General features: G+C 47.3%; 1 protein-coding gene across 8 annotated transcripts in view; it reads left to right on the forward strand.

The window, feature by feature from the left end:
* PLXNB3 (plexin B3) overlaps window positions 1-21,375 on the forward strand; it is a 67,458-nt gene that overhangs the window by 42,095 nt on the left and 3,988 nt on the right. For all 8 annotated transcript variants that reach the window (XM_046899754.1, NM_001389285.2, XM_040646059.2 and 5 more), the window contains 29 exons: window positions 1,113-1,221; window positions 1,315-1,423; window positions 1,564-2,421; window positions 2,816-2,941; window positions 3,716-3,838; window positions 4,686-4,779; window positions 5,057-5,223; window positions 6,255-6,406; window positions 8,285-8,390; window positions 9,857-9,993; window positions 10,215-10,391; window positions 10,595-10,763; window positions 12,246-12,488; window positions 12,942-13,118; window positions 13,426-13,574; window positions 13,698-13,798; window positions 14,612-14,829; window positions 15,028-15,206; window positions 15,944-16,010; window positions 16,583-16,729; window positions 17,201-17,378; window positions 17,896-17,999; window positions 18,232-18,316; window positions 18,605-18,771; window positions 19,354-19,514; window positions 19,766-19,913; window positions 20,597-20,661; window positions 20,744-20,819; window positions 21,193-21,267. In XM_046899754.1, the coding sequence (XP_046755710.1) occupies window positions 1,113-1,221; window positions 1,315-1,423; window positions 1,564-2,421; window positions 2,816-2,941; window positions 3,716-3,838; window positions 4,686-4,779; window positions 5,057-5,223; window positions 6,255-6,406; window positions 8,285-8,390; window positions 9,857-9,993; window positions 10,215-10,391; window positions 10,595-10,763; window positions 12,246-12,488; window positions 12,942-13,118; window positions 13,426-13,574; window positions 13,698-13,798; window positions 14,612-14,829; window positions 15,028-15,206; window positions 15,944-16,010; window positions 16,583-16,729; window positions 17,201-17,378; window positions 17,896-17,999; window positions 18,232-18,316; window positions 18,605-18,771; window positions 19,354-19,514; window positions 19,766-19,913; window positions 20,597-20,661; window positions 20,744-20,819; window positions 21,193-21,267 (4,667 nt within the window). The remainder of the gene's footprint in view (window positions 1-1,112; window positions 1,222-1,314; window positions 1,424-1,563; window positions 2,422-2,815; window positions 2,942-3,715; window positions 3,839-4,685; window positions 4,780-5,056; window positions 5,224-6,254; window positions 6,407-8,284; window positions 8,391-9,856; window positions 9,994-10,214; window positions 10,392-10,594; window positions 10,764-12,245; window positions 12,489-12,941; window positions 13,119-13,425; window positions 13,575-13,697; window positions 13,799-14,611; window positions 14,830-15,027; window positions 15,207-15,943; window positions 16,011-16,582; window positions 16,730-17,200; window positions 17,379-17,895; window positions 18,000-18,231; window positions 18,317-18,604; window positions 18,772-19,353; window positions 19,515-19,765; window positions 19,914-20,596; window positions 20,662-20,743; window positions 20,820-21,192; window positions 21,268-21,375) is intronic.

A 21,375-nucleotide genomic window follows, 5' to 3' on the forward strand; every position in this document is an offset into this window, starting at 1 on the left:
AGGAGTTGGCCCTTCCACCACTGCCAGATGCGGTCACCTTCATAACAGCGATAGGAGCTGGCAGCATTGCAGCAACTCCTGCCTTCAGCAGCATGTGATACATCTTTTCTTAATCCTGGTTCTTCATAGACGCCTCATCACCTGTTCTACTAGCATCATGTCTCTTGTCATCCTGTTAGGAATCCAGTTCAAGCCTGGGGGATCCTCTGTCAGACAGCATAGCTACTTTGTTGCCTTCCAGACTTTTGCAAATGAACAGATTTTTGCATGCAGAAGTGAGGCTGAACTCTGTTGGAGGAAGGATGGACAACCTTCTTGTGACTTATTTTTGTAGCAAATTGCTGTGGACAAACGGCAGCTCCTGGAGCTCAGCAGAGCATGCAGTATGTTTCCATTAGAGATCTAATGCTCAGTTCTAAGGTTGAGGGCCTTTGTTTGAAATGAGGTTAATTGTTATTCTTAGTACTGCCATATGCAAAACATCTCCCTCAGGTTCGTGCTATCAGATATAGTTAGCTGTGACCATTCCTGCAGTTATTTGATCTGTTACAAAGCAATGATAATTTTTTTTCCCATAGAGAATCTGGCTGTCCTGAAGCTTGTAGTTAACGTGAGACACAGGTTTAAAACAGATAAGTCTTTGGTCACTGCAAGTGAGTTTACAGGTCTTGTGAACTCCTTCACCGACTCACCTCTCAGTCTGGATGTAAAGACAAAGATCCCGAGGTGATAGCTGCATGTGAAGCACATGTTGGTTCTAAGGGTTGGGTTTTCCTTTGGATCCCAAATGACGACAATCATCTTTGAGCCTGGAATGTCTCCTCTTCCCGTAATATGGAGGTGACAGTGGAATTATAGCAGATCTAGATGGAGAGATCTTCAGTCATCTCCCTTCCCCTGGGTTGGAAAGAGCTGTCGGAAACTATCCCAATTAACTTGTCCAACCTGTTTTTAGTGTCCATAGGATAATCTAGTGATGGAGATGCTAGCAGCATGGGAGGGAATCTGTTTCCCAGATTTGACAAGTGTCTTCCACAGAGCACGCTGTGTCTTTTAACAGTATGGCGGTCTGAGTGGCACCATTGCTAAGAAATTTGTATTTTCACTTTCAGATCATGTCACCATAAAGCTCGTAGTGCGTTTCCATGACATCTTCATTGCTTCTGTGGACTTCTCTTTCTATGATTGTGCTGCAGTGGCCCTGCTATGGAAATCAGCACCGTGAGCACCTGCTTTTTCTTGTCTGTAGTTCTAGGGAGGGTGGCTGCCCTGTTCTGGATCAGCATAGGAACTACTTTTCTATCACTGTTCCAGGTGCCAGAAATGTGTGAGCAGTCCCTGGGGATGCAACTGGTGCGTCCAGCAGCACCTCTGCACCCACAAAGCAGCCTGCGAAGAAGGAAATATTATCTACAATGAAAGGGTGCGTCTCCTACCCAGTCCTTCGGTGGTGAAGCAGCCTCTTGTAAACAAAACTGTGGGGATAACGTGGAGTGGTTTTCTCCTTGGGTTTTATTCTGTGTTCTTTCTTTTCTCTTACCCTGCCATGTTGTTTTTCTTTAGGCCCAGATCCCAACTTCAAGTGTGTTCCCTTCTTCAGCAGCTCCCCTCACTAAGTCCTCTACTGTAACCCCAGTGGTGGCCATAAAACCCATCACTCCCCCTGTGCATGCAGTACCAAGCACTGTGCCCCCCACAGAGCCCAACCACATCACGCTCTCTGCTGCCTCCAGTTCAGTGACTGAGCCTACAGAAATCATCAGCAACCCATACTCAACGCTCTCAACTGAAGCAGCGTCTCTCCAGGCCATCACAGAACCCCCACTGCCACCACCAGCAGACAAACCTGCTGTCACTCTGCCAGGCACAGCTTTTCCTGCTGCATCTATTCTCACCACCCCAGGCAAAAATGTGGATCATGCAGCCTTGCCAACCATAGGGCCATCCGCTGCCCAGGAGCCATGGCACACTGAGCCACCTACCACTGTAGCAGCTACTCCTCCGTTCACATCTTCGCCAGCAGTGACGCCTTCCCCTCATGTCACCAGCTTCAGATGGCCTCTGAGTTCTTTTCCTACCACAGAGGCCCTGACATCTGCCATCCCATCTCCCCAAACCCCTGGCCAGATGCCAGAGGACCCTTCTGCCTCTAATGACTCTCCTGCCATGCTGGGAACTGAAATACCTGCATCAGAGCCCCCACCATCAGCTCCCCAAGACTCACTGCTGGGGGAGGACACAGAACTCCAGGACACAGAGGACTGGATGGATTTGCTGCAGGCTGAAAACGACACATCTCCCTTCTCTGCTTCTACTCTTTTATCGGGTGATGGTGATTCTTCAGAGAGGGATGTCCCTGACTTACCCAGGATCCTCCACTCTGACCTTGACTATCAGTATGATGCCCCTGGGTTTTGGGAGGTAAGCTGCTGAACTTCAGAATCTGCAGTTTAAGGCTGTAATTATGTGAAATTTTGATGTGATTTGCTGATCTAATGTTTCAGCACATAGAAGAAATTGTGCTCTCTGAGAAAGTAGGTGACCACTGTAAAGTGTAGGATGAGAAGTGGCAATCAGAAGTTGCCAGGTCTTGTAGAAATGCTGCTGATCTGAAGGTGACAGCTGCTGTGATGTCCAGAGTGTTCACAGCTTTCTGCTGTTCACTACTTTAGGATTGTGCATTGCCTTCCTGTAGCTCCCACAGATGTTTCTTTGTCCAGACAGGGCTTTATTTCTCTGTTGGCCTGTTGTTTCTCTGATTTCCTGTATGAAAAGTGTGGAAATCTTTCTCTAAAGATGCCGTGTTTATTTTCAGAGTGAAGAGCTTAGTTGGGGTCCTGGTGCGTGTCCCTGTGTGCAAGGAATCCAGGGATCTTCTCTGTTTCCAGTCAACGTGGCGAGGAAGATAACCCTGCTTGGAAAGAACTTCCACCTTTACCAGGTAGTTAGCTGCTATTTCACATTAGCATCGAGAAACCGTGTTAGTGCAGAGCACTGTTTGGGCAACCTATCCACTGGACTGCTAAAAATGATTCTAAGGAAGTTGTGGCTCTGCTGAGGTTTTTCCTGTGTTCTAGCAGAAAACAGCTAGAGGAGTGCCTCACCTCTGTGAATGAGCAGTTACGTACTTGGATTTCTTCCTGGGTAGGAGGGCATGCAGAAAGAGGGAGACCACAGGTGTGCACCAACCTGCCGGGGATCTGAAAGTGTTTGCATTAAGTCGCACCTGTGCCGCAGTGCAGATGGCAGTTCTTGGAGTAACCTTCTGCTGAACCTCTGCTGGTTGTTTCCGTCTCTATAAAGTAAACACAGATCATCTGTTCTCGTTCCTTTCTGGCCTGGTAATGCTGATGTGGCTATTCCTGTTGTTCTTGAAGCTTCCATGGTGGGGAAAACCAGCCCTGGAAAGCTTCATTCCCAGGGTGTGCCTCTGATTAAAAAAATGTTTGCTTTTTAAGACGGAGTCCTGCTTTGGCAACCCTTTACAAACAACTACTTCAGAACACACAGCCCACAGACTAATTGTTAGTTTGAATGTTAAGCTTGACTTCACCACTCAGAGGAGCTGAGCTAGTTACAGATGCATATCCTCCTTTTTTTTGACAAGGCATGCATGAGCAATTTGAGGAAAGGCTTACAGGAGAGGGAAGAAAAATACACTTAGTGTTTCCAAGAGGCACTGCTCTTATCTGTGTGCTCTTCCTTTTGGTTCCAGGACCAGCAGTGGGACTATGAGTGTGTCCTGAATTTGGAAGGGAAGACGATGATGATGGATGCTTATGTGGAAGGGGATGAAGCCAACCAGTCCCTGTGTTACATCACTTGCCAGCTGAACCAGGTGAGCGCTTGGGTTATGTGATGGCATTTCACAGTTCACACTGGTACTAATTTGATTCACCTTGTTTATCTAACTGGCTGGGAGGGGAGGTTTCTGAGGAAAAAAGCACGTTTTGCTAAAATATCTGTAGAGTGTTGAACACCATAGAGATCTTGTCTGGGGTGCTGCTTCCTGGTGGGACCGGCATTTCAGGCTGCAGAAGGATTGTGTGGTCTGAGCCACAAGATCTGTTGCTGCGTTTGACGTGGCACAGAATGGTGCTATCTCAGAATCGCTGCTCATTGCAGCCTGCCACTTCTGCTGTAGCTTGAATTGCTGCTTTACACAGTTTGCAGATCATGACTTCTGTGGCAACGGTTCTTTTGTGTGGATTTTATATAGGGCAAGGTTTACAGGCAGAGGTGATGTTCTTAGTCTGCAACCTCGCACAGTCAAAAGAAAAGGTGCAACATCAGCTTTTGAGCACACAGTCGCCAGCACAGCTGAAACTGCAGAAGTGCCAGCTTGAACAATGTTCTGAGCAGGTGGCTTGTAATTAGAAATGAGACATTTAGGAATGCAGTGAGGAGTTAGACAAGGATTGCTACGAGCACACGCTTGTTTGCAGTGTTCTTCCTGGTGAACCAATGCCTGTTTCTCTTTTTAGAGCTAAGTGGTAACTGAGTGAGCCAGTAAGGACGAGCCCATGCTGCCATCACCTGAGCTAACGCTCCTTTGACTACCTTCACAGGAAGCTCCATACAGGCTGTGCACGATGAATGTTAATTTTTTTGTTTTTCCAGCCTATTCGGCTAGTGTGTTTGTGCCTCCGTGAAGTCCTTTACCTTGATGGTTTCTGTCTTTGCAGTACAGCTACACAGCACCTCAGCTCGAATTCAATGCCGTGGTGTTTGTGCAGAGGCGGCAACACCTTCGAGTGGACAGCGCTGCAGATCTTCACGGTAGGAATGCAACACTTCTCAAAGAGACAGCAAAGGGAATGGAAGGGGAATCAAAAAATCCTCGACTTTTTATATATACATATATGTAGATAGATATTTTGCATCTGTAGTAATCCTATCACAGGGCAACTGAAGAAAACATACAGCCTTATGTCCGTCAGTTCTCACAGAGCAGAGAGGTGGAGGTCTTACAGAGAGGCTCTGTAAGACACCAAATTGCTGGGTTATTCTATGCCTTAGGGGCTGTTTTCACATGTTCTGAATGTTTCTCTTTCAGTGACTTTCTACAACTGCTCCGTGGGACACACTGACTGCAGCCGCTGCCAAACAGCCGACTCAAAGTACAGCTGTGTGTGGTGTGGCGGTGACAAACCCAGCTGCATCTTCAGGGGCTCCTGCAAGGAAGACATAGAAGACCTGTGTCCAGCACCTCTCATTCACTCTGTGAGTAACCACCTGCTCACTAGTATGTGGCATTTTCCAGTTGAAACCAGAGGTCTGTGAACTCGGAGTGCGAACAGTGTAGTTCAATAGCATGTTGGCATGTTGAAGAGCACGTTAATCCTATTCCACTGTAACTCCTTGGTGATGTGAGGATGCTAGACCTGTTGTGCTGAGCTTTTGTTGTACTGATAGGGAACATTGGGGAAGGATGTATTTGTATCTCATGTGAGCTGAAACTGATGTGCCAAAAGAAGCATAACCGTTTAAAAGCTGGGAAAGGGTCTGCAGATTGGATCCTCCAACTGCTCCAAGCCAGACTTTGAAAGAGATTGGCCCAACTGAGCCTGAGGTAAAGGAGGGCAAACCCTAATGATAGTGGCACAGTGAGGATGTGAAAGGTGTGACAGATTACCAGGATTAATTATTTTTGTTTGTTTATTTTAAGTGTTTCTTGCTAACTGCCACATGACAAGTGTCTGTAGCCATGTGTCCCTTTTGCTTGTCAGCTTGTCCTCCCTCCAGTGGCACACAACGTCCATGTGCTGCATCTTGTCTTAGTTCATCTCGGATGCTGCTCAGGGACAGAGCTTTGAAGTTTGTGCAGCATGTGATTCATTGTCGTACTGATGCTGAGGGGGTAGTGATGCTTGCTGCTTCAATACAAGTAACACGTACCAGCTTGTGCATTCCCATTCTTCAGTAGAGATGCCCTACAGTGTGGTCAGCATGTTGTTGAGGCCAAGCAGGGCAGTCCTTGCCTATAGAAGTCCACAGTGGATTAATACCCTCTGGGGAATGCTGGCAATGGTGAGCTATAGGAAAGAAGGCTCTGACCGTGGTATTCTTTATGATCTTTCTTCCAAGGGTGCAACCTGGTCCTAGTCCTGGTTACCAAAGTGAATCCATAGCAGTGACTGGACCAGGCAGTTGGTATTGGGGCAGTCATGAAGGGCTCTGTGCTGTAGATCAGGTGCCAGACTGAGGAGGTCTGAGATAATATGACATTTACACATGCGCGGATGTCTTTGCAGGTGTACCCCCTGTCTGGACCAGTGGAAGGTGGCACTAGAATCACCATCACTGGCTCAAACCTCGGGCAGAAACATCAAGACATTGCAGAAACTGTCACTGTTGCAGGAATTCCCTGTGCCGTAGATGCTCAAGAGTATGAGATCTCTAGCAGGTAGAGTATCTGCAAACCTCCTCCCAGAGACAGGAGTTGGCTTTTTCCTTGGCTGCTGGCACCAGGCAGAGGTTTCGTTGCCTTTTCTGTAGCAGGTATCAAGCCTTGCCCATTCCATAGGGAGTGCCTCTGGGTACAGTTGCTTTCTGATTAGTTTCTCCCCAGGCAGTGACCTTGGAGCGATAAGTTTGTGTACAAGGCAATGACCAAACAGTGCCGCCATGTACCAAACACAGTGCTAGTGTGGGGCCTTTGGGCTAGTGTGCTCAGGGAGTCACGGGTTCAGAGCCATGCAGTTTCATGGGTGTGTTCCCAGTCACAGCTTAATTCCAATAAAGTAAAGGACATGGCTTTTACAAGTGTCACTGCTAGGGAAATTTCATATTAACACACAGCAAGGATGAGATTGCCTGATTGGAGGTACAGCACAACTTGTTGCCTCTGCTGGAGTGAGCATATCCTTAGATCCTTATTCTTCACTCACTGGCTAGACCTCAACTTCCCAAAAACAAATGCAGTGAAAGGACCCCCTTAGCTAGGGACTGGCAGGGGAGTCTTGCTGGGCACTGTGCCACACTTCTGGTTAGCAGTGCCCAGCAATTACACAGAGCCTGTAAAAGTAGTGGCTAGGAGGCAGATGAAAAGGGAAAAGAGACATTGTGCTGAATCCAGCTTACGTCAGTAATAAGGGGAACTGAGTAGCTGGTGTGTCTGGTCAGGGAAGGGCCATATAAGAGGAAGATGTAGTCAGGTTTGAGAGATGTGACTGAGGCAACAAGGGAGCAGGGAGAAGGAGAAAAGAATATATTCGGGGCAGGTAAGTGGGAGCCTTGGACAGGGAAGGGAGAGGAGCCAAGCAACCAGCAGGAGATGAGAAGAGCAGAGCAATTGTGAGTAACCTCTCATCAGAGCTGTCATAAGCCCATTTTTCCATCCCATGGTATCTGTAGCACCCTTCCCCCTGGGAGCCAGGTAAGTTCCTGCTGGGAATTGGCCTGCTATGTTGAGCAATGTTGTCCTGTCTGTGCTCTGTTTGTCTGGATCCATCTGCTTTCTGTTTTCATCCTAGAATTAGAGCGTAGTCTTTCTGGAGTAGCACAGTCTTTGTTCTGTCTGTCACCCTGCATCACAGGTGGTTGGCTTGAAACTGGCTCCCTGCACTGCCTAGTTTCAAATTCCTGAGCCTTCTTGGCTGGGGACATATGGCTGTGTATATGGAACTCACTCCTGAGCAAGGCACCAGCAAAATTAATACGTAGGGAAGCTGGCAAAAGTCTGCTGCAGAGCTGGGTTTTTCTATTAGTAAATCAGTGCCGTAGCACAGGATTCCTTGCTACTCTATTTGAAGTATGACCTGATTTTTCACCTTGTAATTTGGCATGGGAGAAGCTGACAATGGGGGAAGGGACTGGGAAGAAGGGGGGGTGCATACTGAAGGAGCTGGCAGGTCCTACAGGCTGCTGACTGAAGAGCAGTGCCAACTGGACCTCTTGTGTTGACTTTTGTTCTGCATTAGGCACAGTGCTAATGTGTGGATTGGCCCCTGCTAGCCTGAAGCCGCTCTGAAAGTCACTGTTTGGATCAGCTCTGGACTGTAGTGGAGTTCTTGGCCTCTTCGTGCAGCTGCTACAGTGGCCTTCATCCTATTTGTCCCACTGTCAGATAGAGTGGGCCCATTTGAACGGCCACCTGCTTTTTTCTGCTGCACCTAAACTAGCTTGTAAAGGAGTTTTTCCATGTTCAGTTCTATGTTCTGAGTGCCTGATAAGGCTGCAAGAGAAGGGAGCTGAGGTTGCTAGGTGCTTTTAGGACATGGCACAATGGGTACAGCTCATCTTCTTTTCCATGCTGTGACGCTGTTCTCGGACTGTCCCACAGCATCGTCTGCGTCACCGGGGGGAGCTGGACAGAGAGACTGGGCCACGTTGTGGTGGAAGTGCCTGGAGGAGGACGTGGAGTCTCTGAGCATATCTTCACCTATCAGGTAATGCAGCTGTCACTTCTTTAACCCCTCTCTCTGTTCTTTCAGTACTTCTGCTGTACAGGAACGTCAGACACTATCAGAAAGTTGATGCTGGGGTTTTTTCTGATTTATCTGCTGTTTGTGTTGTGTGAGTTTTCTTTTCCCCTATGGTTAAGTTTATAAGCACAGCTCTGATGGGTTGCACCAACGTATCTTTCTGATTTAGAGATGTTAGTTGTGACTTCTTCTTAACTTGAAAATTAAGAACTTGAACACTGCCTTTACTTCTGACCTTCAGCAGCTGGGGGCAGCGAGTCTGGAATTACTGTGCATTGCATGGAGAGGTTCCCTTTATTTTTAAACACCTTGCTGATAAGTTGTTGATATCTTAAACCCAGCCACTATGAAATACTGAAGTAAGATCCAATACTCACTCTTCACCCTTGCTGTACAGCTACGAATTAATTGTATGTGACCAGTTGCATGTCTCCATTTCCCTTGGGAGGAGGAAAGGGATGCCTGAAAAGTCTTGGGCTATCACATCTTTGGCCATATAGAAATGTTTTGTGCATTGGATTATGCTCGTTGTTGTTCTCTGGTTCCCTGGTGACCATTTTTAGGCAAGGCGATGGGAGCTGCATGCTGTATTGAAGATGTGAGTGTACTGTGTCATAGATGTCCTTATTATATTCTACCCATTTTCCAGGAGTTCATAACACTTGATGTGGTTTTTATTGAGATCTGTGCTTGCCGGCAATAGAATCATTATAGGCACTTGTGAATGGGCATTAGCTGTCTCAAAGCTCACACCTGGGCTGCTTTACTGTTGTAGTCTCCCAGCTCCTTCCCATTTCACCTATCTGGCTTTTCACTTACCAGCAGTGAATTACTTGTCCCACTTTGTTGCCAGGCCCCCCCGAGTTTTTGTGCACCACCTCAGTAGGACTGAGTTTTTATTGCTGTGAATAATGTTATCACATTTCCTTTCTCCTTCCCAGGTGACCTAACAACGTTTTTAAGTGCACGGGTCTTAACACAAATTCTTAGGGCTCCCTGCTGGTAATCTCCTCATCTGCTAGACAAACAGACAATTTATTTACTACCTTGTATTTCCTAACTTGAGTTCTTAATCCAGTTACTGATCTGAACAATCCCTTTGAACTGTTGATCCCAGGGTTTGTGCGTGAGGCTTATGGCTTTGCTATTTGCAGCACCCATCTGCCTTTTGCATTCTGTGCAAAGACAAGTCCGTAGCTCACGTTTCTTGCTGGTGCAGTTGGTCCCCTCCCTCTGCTGCGACCACTCCGCAGTGAGTGGAGCTGCGGGATCCTACCTGAGGGCTGCTGTGATTAGAAATCTATAGCTTGTATTTTCAGAGTGCCGGAGATCCCCATTGCTTTCTTTCCTTGCCTTATTTTGTGAGGTCCTTGTCACACAAACACTCAAGTTCTTTTTTCTTTTTTCTTTTTTTCCCTTTTTCCTTCCAGAACCCAGAGCTGAAATCCATTGTTCCAACTCAGGGCCCCAAAGCAGGAGGAACCTGCCTTACCCTGCTGGGCTCAAAGCTGTTAACTGGACATCCTAATGAGATCAGCATCCTGCTCGGAGACCTCCCCTGCCACATGTAAGATCAGAGCCTGCCAATGTGCTAGCTGTGCGCTGCCCCACGTCTGCCCTAGAGCCCTGCAGGGCTGTCAGCATTAAACTTAGAACATTTCAGCATTAAACTTAAGAAAACAGGGGAAGAGGGTCACAGGCTATCAGCAAAGAGCAAGGCACTGTATTATAAAACCTGTCACTTCAGTGGCTGTATGAATCCCTTGTTCCCCTTTTTATCTCTCCAAGCCTCTCTGAGATGACGGAGGATCAGTTGGCATGCCAGACGAGTCCCAGCAACGTGTCTATAGAACTCCCAGTCACTATCAAATACGGGGACCAGGAGCGGAGGCTGGAAGGATCCCTCTTCAGATATACTCTGGATCCCAATATCACTTTTGCAGAGCCACCCAAAAGCTTTCTCAGGTACAGAGACAGTGCTTGCACCTTCCCCAGGGCTCTATGCTGTGGTAGGCAGGTACTACAGCACTGCTGGCATCTGTTTGTTGTGTTGCGCTTTAGAGTAAAGCCAGGCTTGTAGGAGTGGGCATAAGCAGAAGGGCGGGAGCATGGGCAAGACAGAGCTAGCAAACAATAGGTGTGTGAGATGAGCTGCTTTTCTCTTCCAGTGGAGGGAGAGTACTCAGAGTTCATGGATACAACTTGGATGTTGTACAGAGCCCGAAGATTCGAGTTACAGTTTCTCCATCTGAACGCCGGCGCCGAGGACTGGGGCGATGGCGCAGAATCATCCCAGACACTGAGTGCCCCAGGGGTGCTCTGTGCAGCATCCAGCAGGTAACGTGGCGTAGGCTGTGGGTGTGTGAGGGCTGGTCTGTTGTATTGCAGAGGTGGACTTTCTGTCACTGGGGCTTCCGGACCCGTTGCTCTTATCTACTCGTGTCCTACCAACTAAGTCTTGGCCAAATGAAAGCGATGTCTGCCAGGTTAAGTGCTTTCACAAACATTGGCATGAGTTGGATCTACTTTTGCTTAGGGATGTCCAATATTTTTCTGCTCTCCAGCTGCCTGTCTTGAAATGTGTAACTGGAGGTATTGATCTGACCATCAAGACAGCAGATCTTGCAGCAGAATTAGACAACATTTGTTAGCTGTAGTACAAGCATTTGTATTCATACTGCAAACAATAGAGGGCTTCCTGTATATAGAATCATAGAATCGCTCAGATTGGAAAAGACCTTAAAGATGACTGAGTCCAACTATGACCTGACCATACTACCCCAACTGACAGCCCTCCACTAAATCATGTCCCTGAGCCACATCCAAATGGTTTTTAAACACATCCAGGGATGGTGACTCAACCACCTCCCTGGGGAGCCTATTCCAGTGCTTAACAACCCTGTCTGTAAAGAAGTTTTTCCTGATATCCAACCTAAACTTACCCTGGCGCAGCTTGAGGCCATTTCCCCTCATCCTGTCACCTGTCACCAGTGAGAAGAGACCAGCCCTGCTCTCACTGTAACCACCTTTCAAATATTGGAAGAGAGCAATAAGGTCTCCCCTCAGCCTCCTTTTCCCCAGGCTAAACAGCCCCAATTCCTTCAGTCGCTCCTTGACATGAACTTGGAAGCTTTGTCTTTTTCTTCAGCCTCCCAGTGTGCTGAGGTATAATCATCTGACATTTCATCTGGCATTCTGAGATATGTGGTGAGGATGATGCTTTTCATATTCTTACATGTACATGAAAGCTTCTCTAACCATGAAGGATGCTTTTTTTCCACACTAAATCCCTTTCAGGTTTTTATTGCACAGATGTGGAGCTGAATGTGCGCCCAACGGACATGCAGTAGTAAAAGCTGTTTTTCCAGTATTTTTTGTGGCTATGAATTCCTATGGGGGAAGGGGAAAAAAAAAAAGACTAATGCTTTCACCACATGTTTAAAATGTATGTAACCCAACACAGGACACTTCTTTCACAGAAACATTCAGGTTATTACGTAAGTCTGCCTTGTGTTGGAGGTCTTTGATCTAAAGCTGATACTACTCCAGAATTTACTGCTGGGGGAATGTCAGAGCTAATTTCCACTGTTGAGAATTCGGTACTTGCAGCAAAAGCAGTGCTCAGAAGACGGCCTTCAGAGGAACACAGGGAATTCCTCAGATCTCGTATTTTTCTCTCTACAATTAGCAGTTTCTCTGGCGTCGCTCCAGATAAAAGGAGCACAGATTGGCCCCAGATTGCTCAGGGCTGGGAAGTATTGCAGAGCTGCAGGAGAAGTGTTAGTGTTTCCCCGCTGACATTTTTGTCTTTGCTTTTAGTTTGAAGAACCGTGTCTTGTTAACTCCTCCTACCTGATCCTGTGCAAAACTCCAGCCATCAACCTGCTGCTGCGGAGTGTCCGCATCAAACTGGAATTTATTCTGGATAATCTGAGCTTTGATTTCAACTCATTGCATCCCATGCCCTTCTCTTACGAAGTCAACCCCATCCTCAAGCCTCTGAATGCTGAAGATCCTGCCAAGCCCTACCGTCACAAGCCTGGAAGTGTCATTTCTGTGGAGGTAATGCAACAAATAACATACGCTGTACAAAATTGTTGCTAACCTTAGACTGTTTTAAATTGGTGTCATGCAGCATCCAGTGTTTCAAAGCATTTGAAAGGCTTGTGGCCTGTAACAGCACATCTATTTCAGCCCCTGATAAATGGCACATTAGATGAGGGGAAAAGGACTGCACCAAAAAAATCCTCTTGAGCCCATATGGATTCATAGGGCTCATAGAAAGTTCCATACTCTTATTTTTAGTCTCAATATAAACTAATGCTATTCATGTATGAGATATTAGTATGAAAAAAAGCCAAACCCAAAGCTGCCAACCTTTTCACGTCATCTTAGGAGTAAAAAGAAAGGGCTCCTCTCATCTTGCAGTGCTGGTCTCCTTCATCGTCTCTGGAACTATGGATAATGGAGATGGTTTTTAGTCCCATCTGATGTTCTGTTCTATTTCTGTTCCAGGGGGAAAATCTAGATCTGGCCATTTCCAAGGACGAAGTTATGGCCATGATTGGGGAAGGAATCTGTGTGGTGAAGACATTAACAAGGAACCATCTCTACTGTGAACCTCCCTCTGAGCAGCCAGCTCCACGGCATCGCACAAAGCGGGAGGGCACTGACTTGCTCCCAGAGTTCACGGTAGGGAATCAGCAGGAGGGCATGTTTTCAGTAGATGCACAAGCAAGGTGTGGTGGTGGAAGCAGTGGGACAGGAAGAAGAGAAAGGGCAGAAGCCCTAGTGGCAAGGAGCTGTTCTTGTTCTTAACTCTACCTGTAAGTGCCAAACACTGCCTGAAAACAAATGGTACAGCTGAATTCAGAAGTTGTGCTATGGGACGTAGCCTTACAGGAGAGCTTTATACCACCCGTAATCATGATGGAGAAGCCACTTCTTTGCTTTTCAGCGCTGCACTGAGCTTATATAACAGCACATGCTTTCTTCACAGGTGCAGATGGGAAACCTGAACTTCCTCCTGGGCAGAGTGCAGTATGACACAGAAAGCCAGCTCACCTTCCCGCTGGAGGCGCAGATCGGTCTGGGTGTTGGAGCATCCTTTGTGGCACTGATTGTTCTGGTCATTGTCTTCATATACAGGTGAGAGGCTGTGGCATTGTATGGGAGCTCCAGTTGCCCTGGAGTCCTTGGCAGAAGCACAACAGCTGGTAAGGACAATCCCTGGGCTAAGATCGCTGGGAACAATTCTGCTGCTTATTACAGGAGGAAGAGTAAACAGGCTCTGAGGGATTACAAGAAAGTTCAAATCCAGCTGGAAAATCTGGAAACAAGTGTTCGGGACAGATGCAAAAAGGAATTCACAGGTCAGTCACAGAGCTCTTATGTTTCTGCAGATTCAGGGAGGTTTGAAGAATCACACTGAGCCCTACTGCTTTTTCATAGCTGCATATTTGTTTGGGTAGCTCAGGACAGGCTGTAGCTTTTATCCTATGCCAGTGCATTGGAACGTGGCCAAATGTCTTATTTAATGTTTCTCTTTAATTCAGAGCACAGTGATCTGTAAAGACCCCTATGATTCTCCAGTTCATCCTCCAGACTCAGATGAGGAGCTAAAGGTCAGGACAGCACACTTGGAGGGATCTGAAGGGCAGCTGGTCCAGTCTGTGTGTAGAGCAGGTTGAATTACACCCCATACATATCCTGAGTCTGCAAACCTTGAACTTCAGCTGCTTTCAGCTGTGAGCCCTTGTGTTGGGGCATCTACAGCTCTGGAATTGCACAACTCAGGCAACTCAGATTGTAATCTACAACTAATGTGGGAAGGCAGGGAGGAACAGGAGATTTCTAGTACTTTGTATATAGTTAATGCCTATAACCACAGATCAGTGCCAAACTGTGGCTTCCTCTTTATAAAACAGCAAACCAGCCCCTATCTGTAAAAGACAACAATCACCAAATTCACTTTCTGGTTCCTAATGCAGTTCTCACAGTGCCTCATCCAGTGATAGATGTCCTAGTAATGGGACCCTAGCGTGACTCTTCTGATAGGAAACATCCATCATCTTCCCGGCACTCTCATCCTGCTGACCCCAATTCCTGCCTAGACTCACTCCATGCTCTGTACTGTCAGCTGTACGATAATGGGGTCAACATCACAGGCGTTTCCTTTCCCCCAGACCTGATGACTGAGATGATGGACCTCACAAGTGACCTTGTGGGCACAGGCATCCCCTTCCTGGACTATAAGTCCTATGCAGAGCGCATTTTCTTTCCGGGCCACCGTGAGTCACCACTGCAAAGGGACCTGGACATCCCTGAGTGCCGTCGGCAAACTGTGGAGCAGGGCTTGGTCCAGCTCTCCAACCTGCTCAACAGCAAGCTCTTCCTCACCAAGGTAACGTGCCTCTCTCTGCCTGCAGCATGCTGTGGGATTTGGGTCCTATTGCTGTCAGTTGGTGGCAGGAAGCAGGCAGTGCTCAGTAGAGTTCATTCCTGTGCAGCCCCCTGTGCAGCAGCACTGCTCTCAAGAGAGTAGTTGTGACTGCCTTGTTTTCAATGGATTCACACACTGGTTTCTCTCTCCTCCCACCAGTTCATCCACACTCTGGAAATTCAGCGCACTTTCTCCCCAAGAGACCGGGCCTATGTGGCATCACTGCTTACTGTGTCACTGCATGGGAAGTTGGAATACTTCACTGACATCCTCAAAACACTCCTGAATGACCTTGTGGAGCAGTATGTGGCTAAGAACCCAAAGCTGATGTTGCGGAGGTGAGCCAGCCAGATGTGATCCCACCGTTAGTTACCTGAGGGGACAGAGCCTTTCTGTCCAGATAGCAAACTTTGAAACTGCTGTGGGTAAGATAACATTATGGTATGAGCTTCAGTTGTAGGACCAATATGTGTCCAGGCAACACATGCCAAACAAGAGAAAGCAGAAATGACGGTACCCCTCACCCCAGCCAGCAGCTGGCGTGGAGGAAAAAAGATGCGAGAAGAAGCTGGCATTGCCCACCCCAGATTCCTGTTCTTTTGCAGCTGCTGTACATTAGTTCTCTTCTTGAGTTCAAGTACTGGGACTGCCAACTCTGCTCGTCTCATTTGCTGTGTAGAGGTCTGGACTCACAATCGTGCCGTGTTTGGAAACTAAATTGAAATATCTCCTGTGTTCAGATCCCCATTAGCCTCCTGTCCAGTGCATCCTTCTGATCTGAACAAATTTATTTTGTTTGAGACCTGCTGGAGGCTGTCCTCTCTCCCCTCCTCATTTGTCTCACTTCACTTCTGTCATTTGGTGCCTCCTTCAGGCTGCAAAGTGCCTCAAATAAGGACTGGGATCAAAAGGATTTAACCTGACTGGTCCCTAAAGTAATTTATTTTTTCTCCCTCTTTTCTTGATTGTCTATCATTGTTTAGCATTCTCTTTTCCCAAAAGGGGTGATCTTCACCTCCAGCTCCATCCTTGCTGTGCACTATATTCATGTGACCAACCCCATGCCTTCTTTCAGGACAGAAACAGTGGTAGAGAAGCTGTTAACCAACTGGATGTCCATCTGCCTGTATGCATTTGTGAGGGTGAGTTCTTTGTGTCTTTCTGGAGTAAAAGGGCAAAGAGAGGAGAGACAGCCGCAGCTTTGCTCTGTGTCTCACTATTAGCTGAAATAATGCCAGAGACATCCTGTGTTTCAGAGGTCGCTGGGGAAGACAGATGCATTAATGCCACTCCATGTTTCAGCATGCCTTGCTAGATCATGGAGAGAACTCCGTGTAGCTCCTGTATCATCACAGTGTAAGACGCACTGGCCGTAGGGTGCTTTGTGTGTGGGGAGGATGCCCCCTGATTTCATTTCTCTCCTGGGAGAGAGTGGCAAGGAGTGTCCTTCTGCTTAGTGGCATGGAGACAGAGCGATGCCTTGGTCTTATGTGTCCAGCTGGTCCTTAGTCCCTACACGTTCCCTGTGCTTGGAGTGAGAGCTGTTGGCAGAGACTTTCTTTGCCTGCAGTGGTAACTGCAGAACACTGTGATGGTGTCCTCAATCCCACTGCTCCTCTCTCTGCTTGGGAATCTGTGGTTCCAGGCTGTTTGGTTCTGCCGGGGGGAACAAGGTGAATTCCTGACAGGTGAAACTCCATTCTTTCTGTGCCAGGACTCTGTAGGGGAGCCACTTTACATGCTGTTTCGAGGAATCAAGCACCAGGTGGACAAGGGGCCTGTCGACTGGGTGACAGGGAAAGCCAAATACACCCTGAATGACAACCGCCTTCTGAGGGAGGACCTGGAGTATCGCACTCTGGTAAGCACCAAATCTGTTGTTCCTTGTGGGCCCTCTGGTGTGACAAGGCTCAGTCTCTCTCCTCATCAGGGCAGAAGTACAGTGTCCTGTCACTGTCTCCTGGCAGCCAGGTTTCTCCCAGCAGCATAGTGCTGTCGCTGAGCCAGAGCTTTGCTAAATCAGGCACTTTTGCCCTAGCTGATAGAAGTTAGCATCACAGTAATCTGGTGTATGAGCCACTCTCTGTGTATGGCAATAAGGGGATAAAATCGCTGATGGCAATGGTGAAAGCCTCTCCACAGCACAGTTAAACTGACTTCCAGCTCTCAGGGCAAGGCCAGGAACGTGGCGTTTAATGATATGTGCCATTTTCTTTTCTGAAACTCCTTCAGTGAAAGGAATAGACGTTAACTTGCTTTAATGCCAGACATCAAAGGCGTAAAATGTGTCAGATGTGTCAGAGTAGCTGTGACCTTTTCTTTTGTTCCACAGACTTTAAATGCTTTAACACAAGCAGGAGTTGCTGCAGGAGGGGCGGAGGACTCCCAGGGGATTTCCGCTAAAGTGCTGGACTGTGACACCATCACACAAGTGAAGGAGAAAATCCTAGATCAGATTTATAAAGGGATGCCGTACTGTCACCGACCAGACCCAGACACCCTGGATCTCGGTGAGCAGAACTCCTTGGTGCCAAAATTTAATGAGGACGTGAAAAAGTGGTTGTTTGTGTACAGAACCCACGTGTGCATGAAGTTTGTCACTCTCTGCTGAGCATGCAGAGTTGCTGACCTTGTACTTTTGTTGGACGCAGCATGGCATGTCATAGGAAAGGCTATAGATGTGAGAGGCAGGGTTCTTTTTTCATCATTTCATGATGCTTGGGGTTCTTTGTCAGATCTGGACAATGACAGTGGCTTGAGAAAGAGGATGTGGGCGGTGGGGGATGGACAGAGAATGTGTATGGGAGGGGAAAACTATTTGAGTGTAGAGATGCTGTAGTCCTAAGCCAGCTCTTGCTGCCAGTGGAGTCAGTGGTAACATTTAAATAATGTCTATCAGGGGAGGATTTTGTCTCTTTTCTGTCTTAAAGTTCCACTGGTTCAGGCTGAAGTGCGGTAGACTTCCAGAGATGCCTCAGCTTAACTGTTGTTGTTTTCCTTTCATTTCCTGTGTTTTAATGACTGTAGAGTGGAGATCAGGGCTGGCAGGTCATCTGATCCTGTCTGACGAGGACGTGACATCTGTTGTTCAAGGAACTTGGAAGCGCCTGAACACTCTTCAGCACTACAAGGTCAGAACTGACTCTACCATTGCTTCTTCTGCCCTTTCCTCTTCTACACACTGTTATACCTCATTTGTGACTGGCTCCCTCCATCGGGACAGATAGTGATGATGCCCCAGTATCCCTGCTCCTATTAACAGTGCAGTGTGTTCAGAATTTATTTTGCTCTACAAGCACTTGCCCGTTGTGCTGATGGGAAGCATGCTGCTTGTTTTGAATGTTGATTTTTGTTTGTGTACAGGTGCCTGACGGAGCAACAGTAGCTCTGGTTCCACGGCTGACCAAACATATCCATAGAGAGAATCAAGATTATATCCCAGGAGAGAGTGAGTTTGATGTCTGTTCTTATAAAATAATTTCATAGCACCTGTCAAGTTGGTGGGACAAGAGTTGCCATAGGCCGTAGCTTTATGCTGCTATAGAAGGCTGATGGGCAATTTGAACCCTTATAAGATTGTCAGGAAATTGGACCTTTGAGCAGAGGAGGTGAGAACAGTATAGCAAAATGCACAAGCAGAGGAAAGCCAAGCTGGACGTGAAAATGCAGGACTAGAAAATTCTACCAATCCTAACTTATAGAGCTGACATTTGTCTTTAAATAACTGCCTGTTTAGAAACACCTATGCTGGAGGATGCGGATGAAGGTGGGATAAAACTTTGGCACCTGGTAAAACCAACAGAAGAGCCAGAGCTTCCCAAGCATCGCCGTGGAAGCTTGAGAGATCGGGAGCGAGCCAAGGCAATCCCAGAGATCTATCTGACACGTCTGCTCTCTATGAAGGTGAGAAGAAGCTTTATTCCAGTATCACTGTTAAGAATTGATGCAGGAACTTGTTCCTTAGTCTCTGTTCTTGAAAAAGGATCAGCTTTCAGCATCCACTTTCCCCAGCAATATCCTTCTTGCACAAGTACAATTCCTCAAGGGACAACTGAGGCACTTTGCCAGGCAATGCCTCCGTTCTGCCCACAAACTTTTTTCTAGCTGCTGAGCAAACAAACCCTTTCTCCGTTGTTCCTGTCTGGCTGAATACAGCAGCTGGCAGTCAGCAGTCCCCCTCCACTGGTCAGTCTCTACACTGCAGTGCCAACCCATAATGTTGCAAGCTCTCTCTCCTGTAGTAATTCCCCACACTGGCTTTGAGTGTGTCTGAGTGCCTTCTGTGTTTTGGTTGTTCACAAACTTTTCCCTGGCCTCCATTCCAGGCACCTCTGGGGCCTCATTTCTCCACTGCTGCTTCTTGCAGTGGATGTGAGGTGGTTTTGGGATCACTGAGCAAAAAATGGTAACCTCTCATCAGTGTGAGGCCTGGGCTCTCCACTCTCCTCTACCTATAATGACTGTGTCCTGCTTGGTTCTCCACAGGGCACTCTGCAGAAGTTTGTGGATGACTTGTTCCAGGTGATCCTCAGTACCAGCCGTCCTGTCCCTCTGGCAGTCAAATACTTCTTTGATCTGTTGGATGAGCAAGCATTACACTATGGGATTGCAGACCCTGAGACCATCCATATCTGGAAGACAAACAGGTATGGTCTTCCTGTGGGCCATGATGGAGGCACTGCTAATCTATTTGGAGCTACCCACTTGCAGAGAGACAGTCACCTCTGTCTACTGAAGAGAAGCAAAATGAGAGTGCAAGGCAGTAAAGCACAGTGTGAAAAGCTGGTTTTGCTTTGCTTTTAATCTGGGATATGAACAGTAACACGTGCAGATTATCTTCCAGCACTACAGCCACGTTTTGTGCTGATAAGCTGTCATGCTTCCATCTTCCCTGCAGCCTCCCACTGCGGTTTTGGATCAACATCATCAAGAATCCCCAGTTTGTTTTTGATGTGCAGACATCAGATAATGTAGATGCTGTGCTCCTGGTCATTGCGCAGACCTTCATGGACTCCTGTACCATTGCTGACCATAAGCTAGGGCGCGTAAGTATGGAGGTAGTAGCACACAGCTGGCACAGGCTGAGCAGTGCTGGCTCAAGAAGGCAGCACCTCTGTGTTGTTCTACCAGGACAGCCCGCCAGGCCTGCTCCTTGCTCCCACGTGCCAATAGAGCACTGGAGAGCAGCTCAATGCAGACACCTGTGTTGTGAGGAGGAAAGTGTTTTATTTAGAGCACAAGTTATCGAGGGGTGCTCTGTATTTGCAGCTTGCATCTACTTAGGGTACAGAGCACACATGCTATCTGGTTGCAGCAGACAGTGTATGTCACAGAATGCATCTTGAGAGTCGAGTTCGCCATTGGAAAATACTTATTTACCACCACCACTCTCCCTGTGCCAAGAATAGAATGGGTCACCAGAGATGAGGTGGATCTCTGGAGGATTTCACATTTAGTCTTTGTGAAGCTTTGGCCAATGTGATACCATACTGGTCCAAGTAGAAAGGTAGACTGGAGATCCCAGATGTCCTTTCACCAAAACACTTTGTGGTTCCTCAGACTGTGTTACTAGAAGGGAGGCCAGTATTTGAAGTGTGTCTCTGCACAGAGGGCCAAAGTTCCAGATCCTAGACAAATGGCAGAGAATAGAATGGTGTCACCTGCTGAGGTTTGTGCACTGCGTGGTGTAGGAGCTATTTGTAATCGGTTCTGGTTTTGGATGTTTAAGGACTCTCCGATAAACAAGCTGCTCTACGCTCGGGACATTCCTCGCTACAAGCAGATGGTGGAAAGGTAAGCAATGGGTGTGGGGAGTATAGTTCAAGAAGGCAGCTAGGAAGGGCATAATGGTAACTGCCTCTGTACCACTGTGCAGGTATTATGCAGACATTCGCCAGACCATCTCTGCCAGTGACCAGGAGATGAACTCTGCCCTGGCTGAGCTATCACGGGTAAATAAACGTATTTATTTCAGAAATCATGCTAGCCATTCATCTGTGCATCTAATAGGAAGTTAGTAATGCAAAGATCAGATATTTCAGCTGTGTGCCGTTCTACTCAGAAATACTAGTTGTTCCCAGTGGCTGCTTTGTTTCGTGGTACCACTGAGGAGGAAACTGTAGTCATGGCTTCCAGGCAAGGAGTATGTTTGATTTTTTTTCCTTCCCTAGGAACTGCTGGTGGATTCTCTTTCCCATTGCTTTGTGCTGGGAGTGACTCCAGCACATTTCCTTATTAGTTATGAGGACAGAGAATTTGCAAGAACAGTTGTTAGATGTCACTTTATCTAACTATCAGCTTTATCTAACTTCCTCTCTTATTCAGAATTACTCAGGTGACCTCAATTCCCTGGTGGCTCTGCATGAATTGTACAAATACATCAATAAGTACTACGACCAGGTGAGTGTGTTCAGGGATGAACACAACCTTCTCCTTCTACCATCCAATCAAAAAAAAAAAAAAAGACTCCAAATTAATTATTAAGAGCAGATGCATTATTACAAAGCT

Source organism: Gallus gallus, chromosome 12, assembly GCF_016699485.2.
Source record: "Gallus gallus isolate bGalGal1 chromosome 12, bGalGal1.mat.broiler.GRCg7b, whole genome shotgun sequence".
NCBI lineage: Eukaryota > Metazoa > Chordata > Aves > Galliformes > Phasianidae > Gallus > Gallus gallus.